Raw genomic sequence first — 17224 nt, 5'->3', positions numbered from 1 at the left:
ACAATGTGCAAATAGTTAAAGTACAAAAGGGAAAATATACAGTGCATTCTGAAACTATTCAGACCCCTTCCCTTTTCCACATTTTGTTACGTTACAGCTTATTCTAAAATGGATTAAAATCTCAAATCGTTTCCCTCATCAATCTACACACAATAATCTATAATGACAAGGTGAAAACAGGTTTTTAAAAAACAGAAATACCTTATGTTTCTACAACTTCATTGGAGGCCACATCAAATCAAATGTATTTATAAAGCCGATTTTACATCAGCTGATATATCAAAGTGCTGTACAGAAACCCAGCAAGCAATGCAGGTGTAGAAGCACGGTGGCTAGGAAAAACTCCCTAGAAAGGCCAGAACTTAGGAAGAAACCTAGAGAGGAACCAGGCTATGGGGGGTGGCCAGTCCTCTTCTGGCTGTGCCGGGTGGAGATTATAACAGAACATGGCCAAGATGTTCAGATGTTCATAAATGACCAGCAGGGTCAAATAATAATAATCACAGTTGTTGTCGAGGGTGCAACAAGTCAGCACCTCAGGAGTAAATTTCAGTTGGCTTTTCATAGCCGATCATTCAGAGTATCTCTACCACTCCTGCTGTCTCTAGAGAGTTGAAAACAGCAGGTCTGGGACAGGTAGCACGACCGGTGAACAGGTCCGGGTTCCATAGCAGCAGGCAGAACAGTGGAAACTGGAGCAGCAGCACGGCCAGGTGGACTGGGGACAGCAAGGAGTCATCAGGTCAGGTAGTTCTGAGGCATGGACATAGGGCTCAGGTCCTCCGAGAGAGAGAGAGAAAGAATTATAGAGAGCATAAATAAATTCACACAGGACACCGGATAAGACAGGAGAAATACTCCAGATATAACAGACTGACCCTAGCCCCCCGACACATAAACTACTGCAGCATAAGAACTGGAGGCTGAGACAGGAAGGGTCGGGAGACACTGTGGGCACTGTCCGATGATACCCCCGGACAGGGCCAAACAGGCAGGATATATCCCCACCCACTTTCCCAAAGCACAGCCCCCACACCACTAGAGGGATATCTTCAACCACCAACTTACCATCCTGAGACAAGGCCGAGTATAGCCCACAAAGATCTCCGCCACGGCACAACCCAAGGTGGGGTGCCAACCCAGACAGGAAGATCACGTCAGTGACTCAACCCACTCAAGTGACGCACCCCTCCTAGGGACGGCATGGAAGAGCACCAGTAAGCCAGTGACTCAGCCCCTGTAACAGGGTTAGTGGCAGAGAATCCCAGTGGAAAAGGGGGAACTGGCCAGGCAGAGACAGCAATGGCGGTTCGTTGCTCCAGTGCCTTTCCGTTCACCTTCACATTCCTGGGCCAGAATACACTCAATCATAGGACCTACTGAAGAGATGAGTCTTCAATAAAGACTTAAAAGTTGAGACCGAGTCTGCGTCTCTCACATGGGTAGGCAGACCATTCCATAAAAATGTAGCTCTATAGGAGAAAGCCCTTCCTCCTGCTGTTTGCTTAGAAATTCTAGGGACAGTTAGGAGGCCTGCGTCTTGTGACCGTAGTGTACGTGTAGGTATGTACGGCAGGACCAAATCGGAAAGATGGGTAGGAGCAAGCCCATGTAATGCTTTGTAGGTTAGCAGTAAAACCTTGAAATCAGAGGCTAGCACTGGAGTAATATGATCATTTTTTGGGGGGTTCTTGTCAGGATTCTAGCAGCTGTGTTTAGCACTAACTGAAGTTGATTTATTATTATTATTTTTATTTATTTGTTTATCTGGGTAGCCGGAAAGATAAGATTTAAACCAGGCCAGATCTTGTCCGTGTAGACCAATTTAGGTTTCCAATCTCTCCAAAAGAATGTGGTAATCGATGGTATCAAAAGCAGCATTAAGGTCTAGAAGCACGAGGACAGATGCAAAGCCTTATTCTGGCGCCATTAAAAGGTAATTTACCACCTTCACAAGTGCCGTCTCAGTGCTATGATGGGGTCTAAAATCAGACTGAAGCATTTCGTATACATTGTTTGATAGAGAGTTGTTTATTATGTTCAACATATGAGGGCCAAGCACAGGAAACAGCTCTTTCAGTAGTTTAGTTGGAATAGGGTCCAGTATGCAGCTTGAAGGTTTAGAGGCCATGATTATGTTCATCATTGTGTCAATATATATAGTACTGAAACACTTGAGTGTCTCCCTTGATCCTAGGTCCTGGCAGAGTTGTGCAGACTCAGAACAACTGAGCTTTGGAGGAATACACAGATTTAAAGAGGAGTCCGTAATTTGCTTTCTAATGATCATTATTTTTTTCCTCAAAGAAGTTCATGAATTCATCACTGCTGAAGTGAAAGCCATCCTCTCTTGGGGAATGCTGTTTTTTGTTAGCTTTGCGACAAAAATGCATTTGTGATTGTTCTTATTTTCCTCAATTAAGTTGGAAAAATAGGATGATCAAGCAGCAGCAAGGGCTCTTTGATACGGTACTGTCTTTCCAAGCTAGTCGCAACTGATTTTTGTCCTCTGATGTCATTGGGTAGGTGGAGAGAGTCTGGAAGGGCATCAAGGAATCTTTGGGTTGTCTGAGAATTTATAGCACAGCTTTGAATGAGCCTTGGTTGGGGTCTGAGGAAATGATTTCTTGCGATTGCAAACATAACAAAATGGTGGTCCGATAGTCCAGGATTATGAGGAAAAACATTAAGATCCACAACCCTTTTTCCATGGGACAAAACTTGGTCCAGAGTATGACTGTGGCAGTGAGTAGGTCCGGAGACATGTTGGACAAAACCCACTGAGTCAATGATGGCTCCGAAAGCCTTTTGGAGTGGGTCTGTGGACTTTTCCACGTGAATATTAAAGTCACCAAAAATGTGAATATTATTTGCAAGGACTACAACGCTGTATATGGCCCAGGAGGCCTGTAAACAGTAGCTATAAAAAGTGATTGAGTAGGCTGCTTAGATTTCATGACTAGAAGCTCAAAAGACGAAAACGTTGTTTTGTTTTGTAAATTGAAATTTGCTATCATAAATGTTAGCCTCACCTCCACCTTTGCGGGATCCGTGGGGGATATGGTCACTAGTGTAACCAGGAGGAGAGGCCTCATTTAACACAGTAAATTCATCAGGCTTAAACCATGTTTCAGTCAGGCCAATCACATCAAGATTATGATCAGTGATTAGTTCATTGTTCTAACTGCCTTGGAAGTGATCTAACATTAAGTAGCCCTATTTTGAGATGTGAGGTATCACAATCTCTTTCAATAATGTAATGAATGGAGGAGGTCTTTATTCCAGTGAGATTGCTAGAGCGAACACTGCCCTGTTCAGTTTTGCCCAACCTAGGTCGAGGCACAGACACGGTCTGAATGGGGTTAGCTGAGCTGACTACACTGACTGTGCTAGTGGCAGACTCCACTAAGCTGGCAGGCTGGTTAACAGCCTGCTGCCTGGCCTGCACCCTATCTCATTGTGGAGCTAGGGGAGTTAGAGCCCTGTCTATGTTGGTAGATGAGATGAGAGCACCCCTCCAGCTAGGATGGAGTCCGACACTCCTCAGCAGGCCAGGCTTGGTCTTGTTTGTAGGTGAGTTCCAGAAAGAGGGCCAATTATCTACAAATTCTATCTTTTGGGAGGGGCAGAAAACATTTTTCAACCAGCGTTGAGTTGTGAGACTCTGCTGTAGAGCTCATCACTCCCCCTGACTGGGAGGGGGCCAGAGACAATCACTCCATGCCGACACATCTTTCTAGCTGATTTACACGCTGAAGCTATGTTGCACTTGGTGACCTCTGACTGTTTCATCCTAATATTGTTGCCGCCGTGGAACAATATCGCTATACTCTCTACACTCGCCAGTTTTAGCCTTAGCCTGTACCATCTTCAGATTAGCCTTAATGTCGGTAGTCCTGGCCCTGATAAACAGTGTATGATCGCTGGATGATTCTTTTTAAGTCTAATACTGCAGGTAATGGAGTCGCCAATGACTAGGGTTTTCAATTTGTCAGAGCTAATGGTGGGAGGCTTCGGCGTCTCAGACCCGGTAACGGGAGGAGTAGAGCCAGAGAAGGCTCGGCATCTCAGACCCCGTAACGGGTGAAGTAGAGACCAGAGAAGGCTCGGCATCTCAGACCCCGTAACGAGAGGAGTAGAGACCAGAGAAGGCTCGGCCTCTGACTCCGACTCGCTGCTTAATGGGGAAAACCGGTTGAAAGTTTCTGTCAGCTCAATGAGCGACACCGGTTGAGCATTAAAGTACATTTTTGGAATTTCTTTCCTTCTTAATGCTTTTGAGCCAATCAGTTGTGTAGTGACAAGGAAGGGTTGGTATACAGAAGATAGCCCTATTTTGTAAAGGACCAAAATAAATTCAAAAATTGAATACAATTTTATTTGTCACATGCGTCTAATACAACAGTGAAATGCTTTTTTACAAGCCCTTAACCAACAATGAAATTCAAGAAATAGAGTTAAGAAATTTCTTTAAGTATAATAAAGTTTTAAAAAATCAATCAAATCCAGAGGGGGGTCAATGTAAATAGTCTGGTGGCCATTTGGTTAATTGTTCAGCAGTCTTATGGCTTGGGGGTAGAAGCTGTTAAGGAGCCATTTTGTCCTTGCCAGCAAGTCTCTCTCATGGCAAGAACAGCTCAAATAAGCAAAGAGAAATGACAGTCCGTCTTTACGGACAATCAATCTGGAAAATGTCAAGAACTTTGAGGGTTTCTTCAAGTGCAGTCGCAAAAACCATCAAGCATTGGCTCTCACGAGGACCGCCACAGGAAAGGAAGATCCCAAGTTACCTCTGCTGCAGAGGATACGTTCATCAGCGTTACCAACCTCAGACATTGCAGCCCAAATAAATGCTTCACAGAGTTCAAGTAACAGACACATCTCAACATAAACTCTTCAAAGGAGACTACGTGAATCAGGCCTTCATGGTCAAATTGCTGATTTTTGGTTCCTACCGCTGTGTCTTCATGAGACGCAGAGTAGGTGAATGGATGATCTTCACATCTGTGGTTCGCACCGTGAAGCATGGAGGAGGAGGTGTGATGGTGAGCGGGTGCTTTGCTGGTGACACAGTCAGTGATTTATTTAGAATTCAAGGCACACTTAACCAGCATGGCTACCACAGCATTCTGCAGCGATACACCATCCCATCTGGTTTTGCTCATTGGGACTATAATTTGTTTTTTAACAGGACAATGACCCCAAACACACCTCCAGGCTGTCTAAGGACTATTTGACCAAGGAGAGTGATGGAGTGCTGCATCAGATGACCTGGCCTCCACAATCACCTGACCTCAACCCAATTGAGATGGTTTGGGATGAGTTGGACCACAGAGTGAAGGAAAAGCAAATCAAATCAAATCAAATTGTATTTGTCACATACACATGGTTTGCAGATGTTAATGCGAGTGTAGCGAAATGCTTGTGCTTCTAGTTCCGACAATACAGTAATAACCAACAAGTCATCTAGCTAACAATTCCAAAACTATTACCTTATAGACACAAGTGTAAGGGGATAAGAATATGTACATAAAGATATATGAATGAGTGATGGTACAGAGAGGCATAGGCAAGATACAGTAGATAGTATTGAGTACAGTATATACATATGAGAAGAGTATGTAAACAAAGTGGCATAGTTAAAGTGGCTAGTGATACATGTATTACATAAAGATGCAGTAGATGATATAGAGTACAGTATATACATATGAGATGAGTATGTAAACAAAGTGGCATAGTTAAAGTGGCTAGTGATACATGTATTACATGAAGATGCAGTAGATGATATAGAGTACAGTATATACGTATACATATGAGATGAATAATGTAGGGTATGTAAACATTATATTAGGCAGCTCCTCGCCCAAGCCTCTCCAGGTTCTCCTTTAACCAAATCCAGATAGCAGATGTTCTGAAAGAGCTGCAAAACCTGGACCCGTACAAATCAGCTGGGCTTGACAATCTGGACCCTCTATTTCTGAAACTATCTGCCACCATTGTCGCAACCCCTATTACCAGCCTGTTCAACCTCTCTTTCATATCATCTGAGATCCCCAAGGATTGGAAAGCTGCCGCCCCTCTTCAAAGGGGGAGACACCCTGGACCCAAACTGTTACAAACCTATATCCATCCTGCCCTGCCTATCTAAGGTCTTCGAAAGCCAAGTCAACAAACAGGTCACTGACCATCTCGAATCCCACCGCACCTTCTCCGCTGTGCAATCTGGTTTCCGAGCCGGTCATGGGTGCACCTCAGCCACACTCAAGGTACTCAACGATATCATAACCGCCATCGATAAAAGACAGTACTGTGCAGCCGTCTTCATCGACCTTGCCAAGGCTTTCGACTCTGTCAATCACCATATTCTTATCGGCAGACTCAGGAGCCTCGGTTTTTCGGATGACTGCCTTGCCTGGTTCACCAATTACTTTGCAGACAGAGTTCAGTGCGTCAAATCGGAGGGCATGCTGCAAACTCTCCTTCCAGACTCATATCAAACATCTCCAATCGAAAATCAAATCAAGAGTCGGCTTTCTATTCCGCAACAAAGCCTCCTTCACTCACGCCGCCAAGCTTACCCTAGTAAAACTGACTATCCTACCGATCCTCGACTTCGGCGATGTCATCTACAAAATGGCTTCCAACACTCTACTCAGCAAACTGGATGCAGTCTATCACAGTGCCATCCGTTTCGTCACTAAAGCACCTTATACCACCCACCACTGCGACTTGTATGCTCTAGTCGGCTGGCCCTCGCTACATATTCGTCGCCAGACCCACTGGCTCCAGGTCATCTACAAGTCCATGCTAGGTAAAGCTCCGCCTTATCTCAGCTCACTGGTCACGATGGCAACACCCATCCGTAGCACGCGCTCCAGCAGGTGTATCTCACTGATCATCCCTAAAGCCAACACCTCATTTGGCCGCCTTTCGTTCCAGTACTCTGCTGCCTGTGACTGGAACGAATTGCAAAAATCGCTGAAGTTGGAGACTTTTATCTCCCTCACCAACTTCAAACATCAGCTATCTGAGCAGCTAACCGATCGCTGCAGCTGTACATAGTCTATTGGTAAATAGCCCACCCTTTTTCACCTACCTCATCCCCATACTGTTTTTATTTATTTACTTTTCTGCTCTTTTGCACACCAATATCTCTACCTGTACATAACCATCTGATCATTCATCACTCCAGTGTTAATCTGCAAAATTGTAATTATTTGCCTACCTCCTCATGCCTTTTGCACACATTGTATATAGACTCCCCCTTTGGTTTCTACTGTGTTATTGACTTGTTAATTGTTTACTCCATGTGTAACTCTTTGTTGTCTGCTCACACTGCTATGCTTTATCTTGGCCAGGTCGCAGTTGCAAATGAGAACTTGTTCTCAACTAGCCTACCTGGTTAAATAAAGGTGAAATAAATAAAAAAATTAAAAAAATTGTTTAAAGTGGCTATTGATATATTTTACATCATTTCCCATCAATTCCCATTATTAAAGTGGCTGGAGTTGAGTCAGTGTGTTGGCAGCAGCCACTCAATGTTAGTGGTGGCTGTTTAACAGTCTGATGGCCTTGAGATAGAAGCTGTTTTTCAGTCTCTCGGTCCCTGCTTTGATGCACCTGTACTGACCTCGCCTTCTGGATGATAGCGTGGTGAACAGGCAGTGGCTCAGGTGGTTGTTGTCCTTGATGATCTTTATGGCCTTCCTGTGACATCGGGTGGTGTAGGTGTCCTGGAGGGCAGGTAGTTTGCCCCCGGTGATGCGTTGTGCAGACCTCACTACCTTCTGGAGAGCCTTACGGTTGTGGGCGGAGCAGTTGCCGTACCAGGAGGTGATACAGCCCGACAGGATGCTCTCGATTGTGCATCTGTAGAAGAGTTATTTTGGTGACAAGCCAAATTTCTTCAGCCTCCTGAGGTTGAAGAGGCGCTGCTGCGCCTTCTTCATGATGATGTCTGTGTGGGTGGACCAATTCAGTTTGTCTGTGATGTGTACGCCGAGGAACTTAAAACTTACTACCCTCTCCACTACTGTTCCATCGATGTGGATAGGGGTGTGTTCCCTCTGCTGTCTCCTGTCCACAATCATCTCCTTAGTTTTGTTGATGTTGAGTGTGAGGTTATTTTCCTGACACCACACACCGAGGGCCCTCACCTCCTCCCTGTAGGCCGTCTCGTCGTTGTTGGTAATCAAGCCTACCACTGTTGTGTCGTCCGCAAACTTGATGATTGAGTTGGAGGCGTGCGTGGCCACGCAGTCGTGGGTGAACAGGGAGTACAGGAGAGGGCTCAGAACGTACCCTTGTGGGGCCCCAGTGTTGAGGATCAGCGGGGTGGAGATGTTGTTGCCTACCCTCACCACCTGTGGGCGGCCCGTCAGGAAGTCCAGTACCCAGTTGCACAGGGCGGGGTCGAGACCCAGGGTCTCGAGCTTGATGACGAGCTTGGAGGGTGCTATGGTGTTAAATGCCAAGCTGTAGTCGATGAACAGCATTCTCACATAGGTATTCCTCTTGTCCAGATGGGTTAGGGCAGTGTGCAGTGTGGTTGAGATTGCATCGTCTGTGGACCTATTTGGGCGGTAAGCAAAATGGAGTGGGTCTAGGGTGTCAGGTAGGGTGGAGGAGATATGGTCCTTGACTAGTCTCTCAAAGCAGTTCATGATGACGGAAGTGAGTGCTACGGGGCGGTAGTCGTTTAGCTCAGTTACCGTAGCTTTCTTGGGAACAGGAACAATGGTGGCCCTCTTGAAGCATGTGGGAACAACAGACTGGGATAGGGATTGATTGAATATGTCCGTAAACACCCCAGCCAGCTGGTCTGCGCATGCTCTGAGGGCGCGACTGGGATGCCGTCTGGGCCTGCAGCCTTGCGAGGGTTAATACGTTTAAATGTTTTCCTCGCGTAGGCTGCAGTGAAGGAGAGTCCGCATGTTTTGGTTGTGGGCCGTGTCAGTGGCACTGTATTGTCCTCAAAGTGGGCAAAAAAGTTCTTTTGTCTGCCTGGGAGCAAGACATCCTGGTCCGTGACGGGACTGGTTTTATTTTTGTAATCCATGATTGACTGTAGACCCTGCCACATACCTTTTGTGTCTGAGCCGTTGAATTGAGATTCTACTTTGTCTCTATACTGACACTTAGCTTGTTTGATTGCCTTGCGGAGGGAATAGCTACACTGTTTGTATTCGGTCACCTTGCCCTGATTAAAAGCAATGGTTCGGGCATTCAGTTTCATGCGAATGCTGCCATCAATCCACGGTTTCTGGTTTGGGAATGTTTTAATCGTTGCTATGGGAATGACATCTTCAACGCACGTTCTAATGAACTCGCTCACCGAATCAGCGTATTCGTCAATGTTGTTGTTTGATGCAATACGAAACATATCCCAGTCCACGTGATGGAAGCAGTCTTGGAGCGTGGAAGCAGATTGGTCGGACCAGCGTTGCACCATTGGTTTATAATACCTTGTAAATTATAGTGCATGTCATGTGTTCCTCCTGCCCGCTTAGCTGTGTTTAATATTAGGCTACATATACAGCCAAAACATGAAGGAATTGGCAGTACATACAGTGGGGCAAAAAAGTATTTAGTCAGCCACCAATTGTGCAAGTTCTCCCACTTAAAAAGATGAGAGAGGCCTGTAATTTTCATCATAGGTACACTTCAACTATGACAGACAAAATGAGAAAACAAATTCCAGAAAATCACATTGTAGGATTTTTTATGAATTTATTAGCAAATTATGGTGGAAAAAAAGTATTTGGTCAATAAAAAAAGTTTATCTCAATACTTTGTTATATACCCTTTGTTGGCAATGACAGAGGTCAAACGTTTTCTGTAAGTCTTCACCACAACCTTTAGCAATTAAATAGCTTAATTTCAGACATTTAGCAGCGTTGGCCACAATAGACCTTTTTTTGTCTCTTTATCTTTTTCGGCACCACCTTTTACGTTTTTTTGTATGATCCGTGATTTTCTGGTCTGACTCAATGACTGACAGAGTGAGAGCTAGGTCTCATTCTCTTTGATGATGCGCGTTTGACTTTGAATATGAATTCGGGCCAGCTCAGCCAATCAGAAAACCAGGCCGGCCTATCTTAGTAGGGGATCCAGCAGCTCAATATAAATTAGAAATTGCGTAATAAAAAAATTCAAACCTCCCTTGTAAAATATTGGTAAATTTAGATCAGCCCACCACAATAAAAGATGGCCCGGCCTTGCTGGCATTTGCCGGAATTGCCAGATGGCCAATCCGCCCACGCATTCGGGCAAAACGTGGATAGAAAGTACAAATCAGGTGTGAGTGACAGAATAGGACAACTTTAATTGCATCCTGTGTTCCACTTACAACCTACTTCTCCTCGTCATTGTCCTTAAAACAAGACAACGGTGATTAGGAAAATTCAACCACTGCTGCTAGCTAAGCTTTAGCCTTTAGCCTGGAAACAGGCCACAGAAGTGGCTTTAGTGTGTGTGTGACACTGCCATATGCCTGTTGACCACCATGTCTACTTTATCTTTGAATGTAGGACTTTTTGTCTGCTAAAGGAGCACTTCATGCGCTGCGATTAATGATTTGATGAATCTCCACTTGGGTGCTGCTGTCCACGGTGCTGACTACCTGCAGAGCTCTATATGGAGCCATGTGCTGCTGTCCATGGTGCTGACTACCTGCAGAGCTCTATATAGCTTCAATGCCATACAACACTCCTTCCGTGGTCTCCAACTGCTCTTAAATGCTAGTAAAACCAAATGCATGCTTTTCAACCGTTCGCTGCCTGCACCCGCACGCCTGACCAGCATCACCACCCTGGATGGTTCCGACCTTGAATATGTGGACATCTATAAGTACCTAGGTGTCTGGCTAGACTGTAAACTCTCCTTCCAGACTCATATCAAACATCTCCAATCGAAAATCAAATCTAGAGTCGTCTTTCTATTCCGCAACAAAGCCTCCTTCACTCACGCCGCCAAGCTTACCCTAGTAAAATTGACTATCCTACCGATCCTCGACTTCGGCGATGTCATCTACAAAATTGCTTCCAACACTCTACTCAGCAAACTGGATGCAGTTTATCACAGTGCCATCCGTTTTGTCACTAAAGCACCTTATACCACCCACCACTGCGACCTGTATGCTCTAGTCGGCTGGCCCTCGCTACATATTCGTCGCCAGACCCAATGGCTCCAGGTCATCTACAAGTCCATGCTAGGTAAAGCTCCGCCTTATCTCAGTTCACTGGTCACGATGGCAACACCCATCCGTAGCACGCGCTCCAGCAGGTGTATCTCACTGATCATCCCTAAAGCCAACACCTCATTTGGCCGCCTTTCGTTCCAGTTCTCTGCTGCCTGCTGCCTGTGCTGAAACATTGTATTGTGATTTGCATCCTACTGGCATCCTGTTTTCTTTTCTTTATTTGTGTCTGGCAAAGTGATTCACTATATCTCTCTTGTATGTTTTATTGGAAATATGTGATTATCATAGGCCATTATATCAGCTGTCTTTTTTTAATATATAAATATGTGGTCAGAAGGGCCCTCGAGACCACCCCACCTCACTGTGCATAAACACATCTGACTCAGAGATCACACCATCAAGCACCGTTTTTCACTCCGCAAAAATAACATAAAAAATAATTATAAATAATACAATGTTTGTAATAATAATGTATATAATTGTAATATAAATGATACTCTGTTGGTGTGTGTGTGTGTGTGTGTGTGTGTGTGTGTGTGTGTGTGTGTGTGTGTGTGTCTATGTGTGTGTGTATGTGTGTGTGTATGTGTGTGTGTGTGTGTGTGTGTGTGTGTGTGTCTATGTGTGTGTGTGTGTATGTGTGTGTGTGTGTGTGTGTGTGTGTGTGTGTGTGTGTGTGTGTGTCTATGTGTGTGTGTGTGTGTGTGTGTGTGTGTGTATGTGTGTGTGTGTGTGTGTGTGTGTGTGTGTGTCTATGTGTGTGTGTGTGTATGTGTGTGTGTGTGTGTGTGTGTGTGTGTGTGTGTGTGTGTGTGTGTGTGTGTGTGTGTGTCTGTGTGTGTGTGTGTGTGTGTGTGTGTGTGTCTGTGTGTGTGTGTGTGTGTGTGTGTGTGTGTGTGTGTGTGTCTGTGTGTGTGTGTGTGTGTGTGTGTGTGTGTGTCTGTGTGTGTGTGTGTGTGTGTGTGTGTGTGTGTGTGTGTGTGTGTGTGTCTATGTGTGTGTGTGTGTGTGTGTGTGTGTGTGTGTGTGTGTGTGTGTGTGTGTGTGTGTGTGTTGTGTGTGTGTGTGTGTGTGTGTGTGTGTGTGTGTGTGTGTGTGTGTGTGTGTGTGAATTGAGAGATCATCTATCCTCTATCATGGGACAGTTACACATTACTGTACATAACCCATCACTCTTACCGTGTAGGACTACACAGGCCAAAGTCTATAGCCACTGTCTGATCAAGAGTTTACCCACAAAAGCCGACACACCGATAGCTGGTGTTTTTGCGGAGGTGTAACTGCCTTAGAGCTGTCACATCGGTGAGCGGCTTGCTGCTCATGTGGTTGTCACGACCCTTCAGAAGGAGAAAATGTAGCTAGGCTATATAGAATTAATGACACTCAAATAGAAAATCATGAAACAAGATAATAAGGATTTATATCAGCCTAATCAAGGTGTAGATTACATCACACATTCCAGTGTTTGAACAAGTCTACATGGGATTATTACTAATGCCAGTTGGCCCTTGTAATGGTAATGTCGTCTTTAGATATAATGCTGCGAGCCGCTTGTTGATTTGACAGCTGACACCACATAAATAAAATCAATGAAGCTGCTACGCATTTGTCGGTTACCGCAGGTTAATCCCACATAATGCTTATAGAGGCTTTCTAACCTCAATGGGACTTCCTAGATAAATAAAGGCTAAAGTAAAAACAATAACAATACCGTCCACAGCCCAAACCCCATAATCATGGTCCCCATACTGGTGCATATCTGGCCTCAACAACTCTGTCAAAGTAAGGCTTAGAAATATCCATAAATAACTCTTATAAAACCCTAACCCTTCTGGATAGAACCAAAAAGGGTATTGCTTGCTTCATATATGGCCCACCTAAAGGTTAGGTACAGAACCCTTTTGTAGGGTTGTTTGATCAGAACCCCGGGGGTTCTTCTTCACTAAAACAAAATTGGTTCCATATAGAACACTTGGGTTCCATATAGAACACTTGGCTTCCATATAAGGTTTCATATAGAACCTGAAGGGTGCCATACATAAAGCTAGCATATAACCATTCTATCCAGAACCGTTTTCCTCTAAGTGTATGTACTGTGTTCTGGCTCATGATATTATGATGTTCTTCAGTAAGAATAGTGAGGATGGAGGTGATGATCAATATTGATGATGATTTACAGAACAACAGTCACTCAATACTGCACCGAAACATTTTCACAAAATTATTTCATTCACATTATTTCTAAACACATTATTAAGACAAAAAAAATGAAGTAGGCCTATTCGTAAACTAATGGATCATAGTTTTTCATATACATTAAGCGATCACATTCACCTTTTTTTACTTCACTGATTTAAATACAAATGCATTTTCCTTTGACTTTTATACAGTTGAAGCGTTAATTTGAGCTAAAATTACATTGAGCTAAGCTGCTGCGTTGAGGCTTTGGCACGACGACATAATTAATGAGCCTTATTTAAACACCTATATTCCAACATGCACCCAGTCAGCAGAAAGGCCTATAGCATTACAGAGGCCTTTCTTATGTGGGATTAAATCACTATTGAACATGTTTCCCTGGAATCTCTTCCTGTAGTTCAGATATTTCTGGCATTGCGTCTCTTTATAGAAGATTGTTGCAGGTCTCCTCACGGCGAAAACAAGTCAAATGAAACATAATTCCCTGATGAGATGATAATTGGTGTTTGCTTTTTACCTTGATAATCTACACCGCTGGTCGTCTCCAAGTTTCCATAATAATTGTATTAATATGATTCAGTAGCCTAGTTGTTTATCAGCTATAGATATAGGCCCAATTTTAAAAACACAATAGAAAATATTTTTACACAACATTTGCAATCAAACCAGTGTCAAATTCCCTGTGACAAACTGCTATATGTTAAGGTCAAGGAATAAACAAATAGTTACATAGATAATTCAATACACAGGGAAGAAATTAATACATTCATAAACTTATCAATCAATAAATTGCATGTTAAACACTTTGTATCGGCACACCGTGCTCCTTCCACGGGTGATCTCTCTCTCTCTCTCTCTGTGTGTGTGTGTGTGTGTGTGTGTGTGTGTGTGTGTGTGTGTGTGTGTGTGTGTGTGTGTGTGTGTGTGTGTGTGTGTGTGTGTGTGTGTGTGTGTGTGTGTGTGTGTGTGTGTGTGTGTGTGTGTGTGTGTGTGTGATGAATAGTAACAGGGGAAGTATAACCTTTTAAGTGTTCTATTAATTATGCCTCTGCCTGCCGGCTCTGAGTCCCAGCCTGGTAGCTCTGCCTGCTGGCTCTGAGTCCCAGCCTGGTAGCTCTGCCTGCTGGCTCTGAGTCCCAGCCTGGTAGCTCTGCCTACTGGCTCTGAGTCCCAGCCTGGTAGCTCTGCCTACTGGCTCTGAGTCCCAGCCTGGTAGCTCTGCCTGTCGGCTCTGAGTCCCAGCCTGGTAGCTCTGCCTGTCGGCTCTGAGTCCCAGCCTGGTAGCTCTGCCTGTCGGCTCTGAGTCCCAGCCTGGTAGCTCTGCCTACTGGCTCTGAGTCCCAGCCTGGTAGCTCTGCCTACTGGCTCTGAGTCCCAGCCTGGTAGCTCTGCCTGCTGGCTCTGAGTCCCAGCCTGGTAGCTCTGCCTACTGGCTCTGAGTCCCAGCCTGGTAGCTCTGCCTGCTGGCTCTGAGTCCCAGCCTGGTAGCTCTGCCTACTGGCTCTGAGTCCCAGCCTGGTAGCTCTGCCTACTGGCTCTGAGTCCCAGCCTGGTAGCTCTGCCTACTGGCTCTGAGTCCCAGCCTGGTAGCTCTGCCTGCTGGCTCTGAGTCCCAGCCTGGTAGCTCTGCCTACTGGCTCTGAGTCCCAGCCTGGTAGCTCTGCCTACTGGCTCTGAGTCCCAGCCTGGTAGCTCTGCCTACTGGCTCTGAGTCCCAGCCTGGTAGCTCTGCCTACTGGCTCTGAGTCCCAGCCTGGCAGCTCTGCCTGCTGGCTCTGAGTCTCAGCCTTGTGGGTCTGCCCTGCGGACCGAAGGTGTAATTCATAGTGTAACCGGCCCTCTGGCGAGTCCCGGTACGTGGATGCCGAGCTGAGGGAGCCGTGACCGGGCACAGAACTGTATCTCATCCCATAGTGGCCGCTCTTCCCGTACTCCTCCGGTTCATCGTGTTTCAGAGAGAATATGCCGTTAAAGTTCAGAGGAGGGCTGATCTGTCCGCCTAGGTGTCCCTCCCTTCCTCCCTCAGGAGACGTGTGGTCGTAGTATGGCTCGTACTGGCCACCGTAGCTGTAGTGCCGGCTGTGGTAGGACGGCTTGGCACTGCCCAGGGTGCTGCAGGCTTGTCCAGGGGCCGTGCCCAGATCTGCCCCGGGGTAGGGATACATGTTGTCATAGTGGGCCGTACTACCGGGGTATGTCACCTCTCCGTTGTGGTCCGTGAGGAAAGACCTGGCTTTCAGCTGCAGACAGCCAGCCACCAGGTTGGTCGTGGGCTGGGACAGGCCCTTACACAGAGTTTGAACGAACCCCAGCAGGTCCGGCTTCTTGCCCGCAGACAGCGTCTCTGACAGGGCCCAGATGTAGTTCTTAGCCAGGCGCAGAGTCTCTATCTTGGAGAGCTTCTGGGTCTTGGAGTAGCAGGGCACCACCTTTCGGAGGCTCTCTAAAGCGTCGTTCAGACCGTGCATCCTGCTGCGCTCACGGGCGTTTGCCTCATGACGGCGCACTGTGACCCTCTCCTGTCTACCTTTAGTCAACTTCTTTCTCCGTGGTCCTCTCTTTCTGGGGTGGCAGTTTTCATCCTGCTGTATGTCGTCCTCTCTCTCTTCTTCCTCGTCCTCTCTTTCTGAGATGTCACCCTCCTCTGGGTCCGACGTGATGTCCAGGCTGTGTATCGGATCTGGCTCTTCCTCGCCCTCTCTCTCCGGGTTCGACGTGATGTCCAGGCTGTGTATCGGGTCTGGCTCTTCCTCGCCCTCTCTCTCCGGGTCCGACGTGATGTCCAGGCTGTGTATCGGGTCTGGCTCTTCCTCGCCCTCTCTCTTCGGGTCCGACGTGACGTTCAGGCTGTGTATTGGGTTTGGCTCCAGATCCGGTAAGCTCCCACGGGGGTAGTTGGCTCCAAACCGGGGCTCATACGTCATATCTGGTTCTTCATATGGTAGAGTCAACATGATTCCTATAGACCACAACTCCCAGCTAACACACACGCAAGCAAAGCAGTCAACACATAAACTATTACAATGCCCACACTATGTATAGCATGTCAATGTCAAATATTCGTGTGCTTCTCCTATATATGGAGAATCTGGAGAGATCTTGTGTTGCTATTTGGCAAAACCAAGGCCAAAGTCACATGCTCCAGCAATCAACATTTCTGAATAAATTAGTTATACATATATATATATATGCTATTTAGTGACAAAAACTATTGATAGAACAACATGCATATGATAGGTGAAACAATCCGTATGCCAAGACAAGTCTCCTCACCTGAATGTATGTCAGCGGGCGGTGTGCATGTTCTCTAGTATCTCCCTTCTCTCTGTTCTGTGCCACCTTCTCTCCTCTCTTCTCTCCTCTCTTCTCTCCTCTCTCTTCTCTTGCAAACAAAATGACAGAATCATTCCTTTACTGGTGTCTTTCTCTCTCTCCACCTCTCTCTCCTTCTCCCCCCTCCTCTCTCTCTCTCTCTCTCCACCTCTCTCTCTCTCTCTCTCCCCCTCTCTCTCTATCTCCACCTCTCTCCTTCTCCCCCTCCTCTCTCTCTCTCTCTCTCTCTCTCTCTCTCTCTCTCTCTCTCTCTCTTAGTCTTTCTTTGAGAAATGACACTCATGCCAACTGCCAGAGCGGGTACCCATGCCATCTGCCGCTGCCATCTCGTGGCAGGGCGTTGTCACGTGGCTCCCGTCCCGTGGGACCTCCATCCCGCGCTGATCATCTGGCATCTTGGTAATGGGCACCGGGAGGCTCACGCTTAACCGTCAAACAGGCAGACCAGAGAAGGATAACAACTCATATAACTGTCCTCCAGATCAGAAAGAT

The 17224-nt window shown here is 46.1% G+C and overlaps 1 protein-coding gene across 1 annotated transcript; it reads right to left on the bottom strand.

The window, feature by feature from the left end:
• Positions 1 to 12296: 12296 nt before the first annotated feature.
• LOC109880605 (neurogenic differentiation factor 6-B) lies at positions 12297 to 16869 on the bottom strand. The gene is made up of 2 exons (XM_031809730.1): positions 16673 to 16869; positions 12297 to 16378 (listed from the first exon to the last, which is right to left on the bottom strand). The coding sequence occupies exon 2, from the start codon at positions 16351 to 16353 to the stop codon at positions 15064 to 15066; it is 1290 nt and encodes a 429-aa protein (XP_031665590.1). The 5' UTR covers positions 16354 to 16378; positions 16673 to 16869; the 3' UTR covers positions 12297 to 15063.
• Positions 16870 to 17224: the final 355 nt, after the last annotated feature.

The sequence above is a fragment of the Oncorhynchus kisutch genome, linkage group LG30, assembly GCF_002021735.2.
Source record: "Oncorhynchus kisutch isolate 150728-3 linkage group LG30, Okis_V2, whole genome shotgun sequence".
NCBI classification, from domain to species: domain Eukaryota; kingdom Metazoa; phylum Chordata; class Actinopteri; order Salmoniformes; family Salmonidae; genus Oncorhynchus; species Oncorhynchus kisutch.
This window is presented reverse-complemented; position numbering and strand designations above follow the sequence as displayed.

Bases quoted from the DNA above. Each gene is read 5' to 3' on its own strand.
- LOC109880605 (XM_031809730.1), bottom strand. From the start codon at position 16,353: ATGTTGACTCTACCATATGAAGAACCAGATATGACGTATGAGCCCCGG.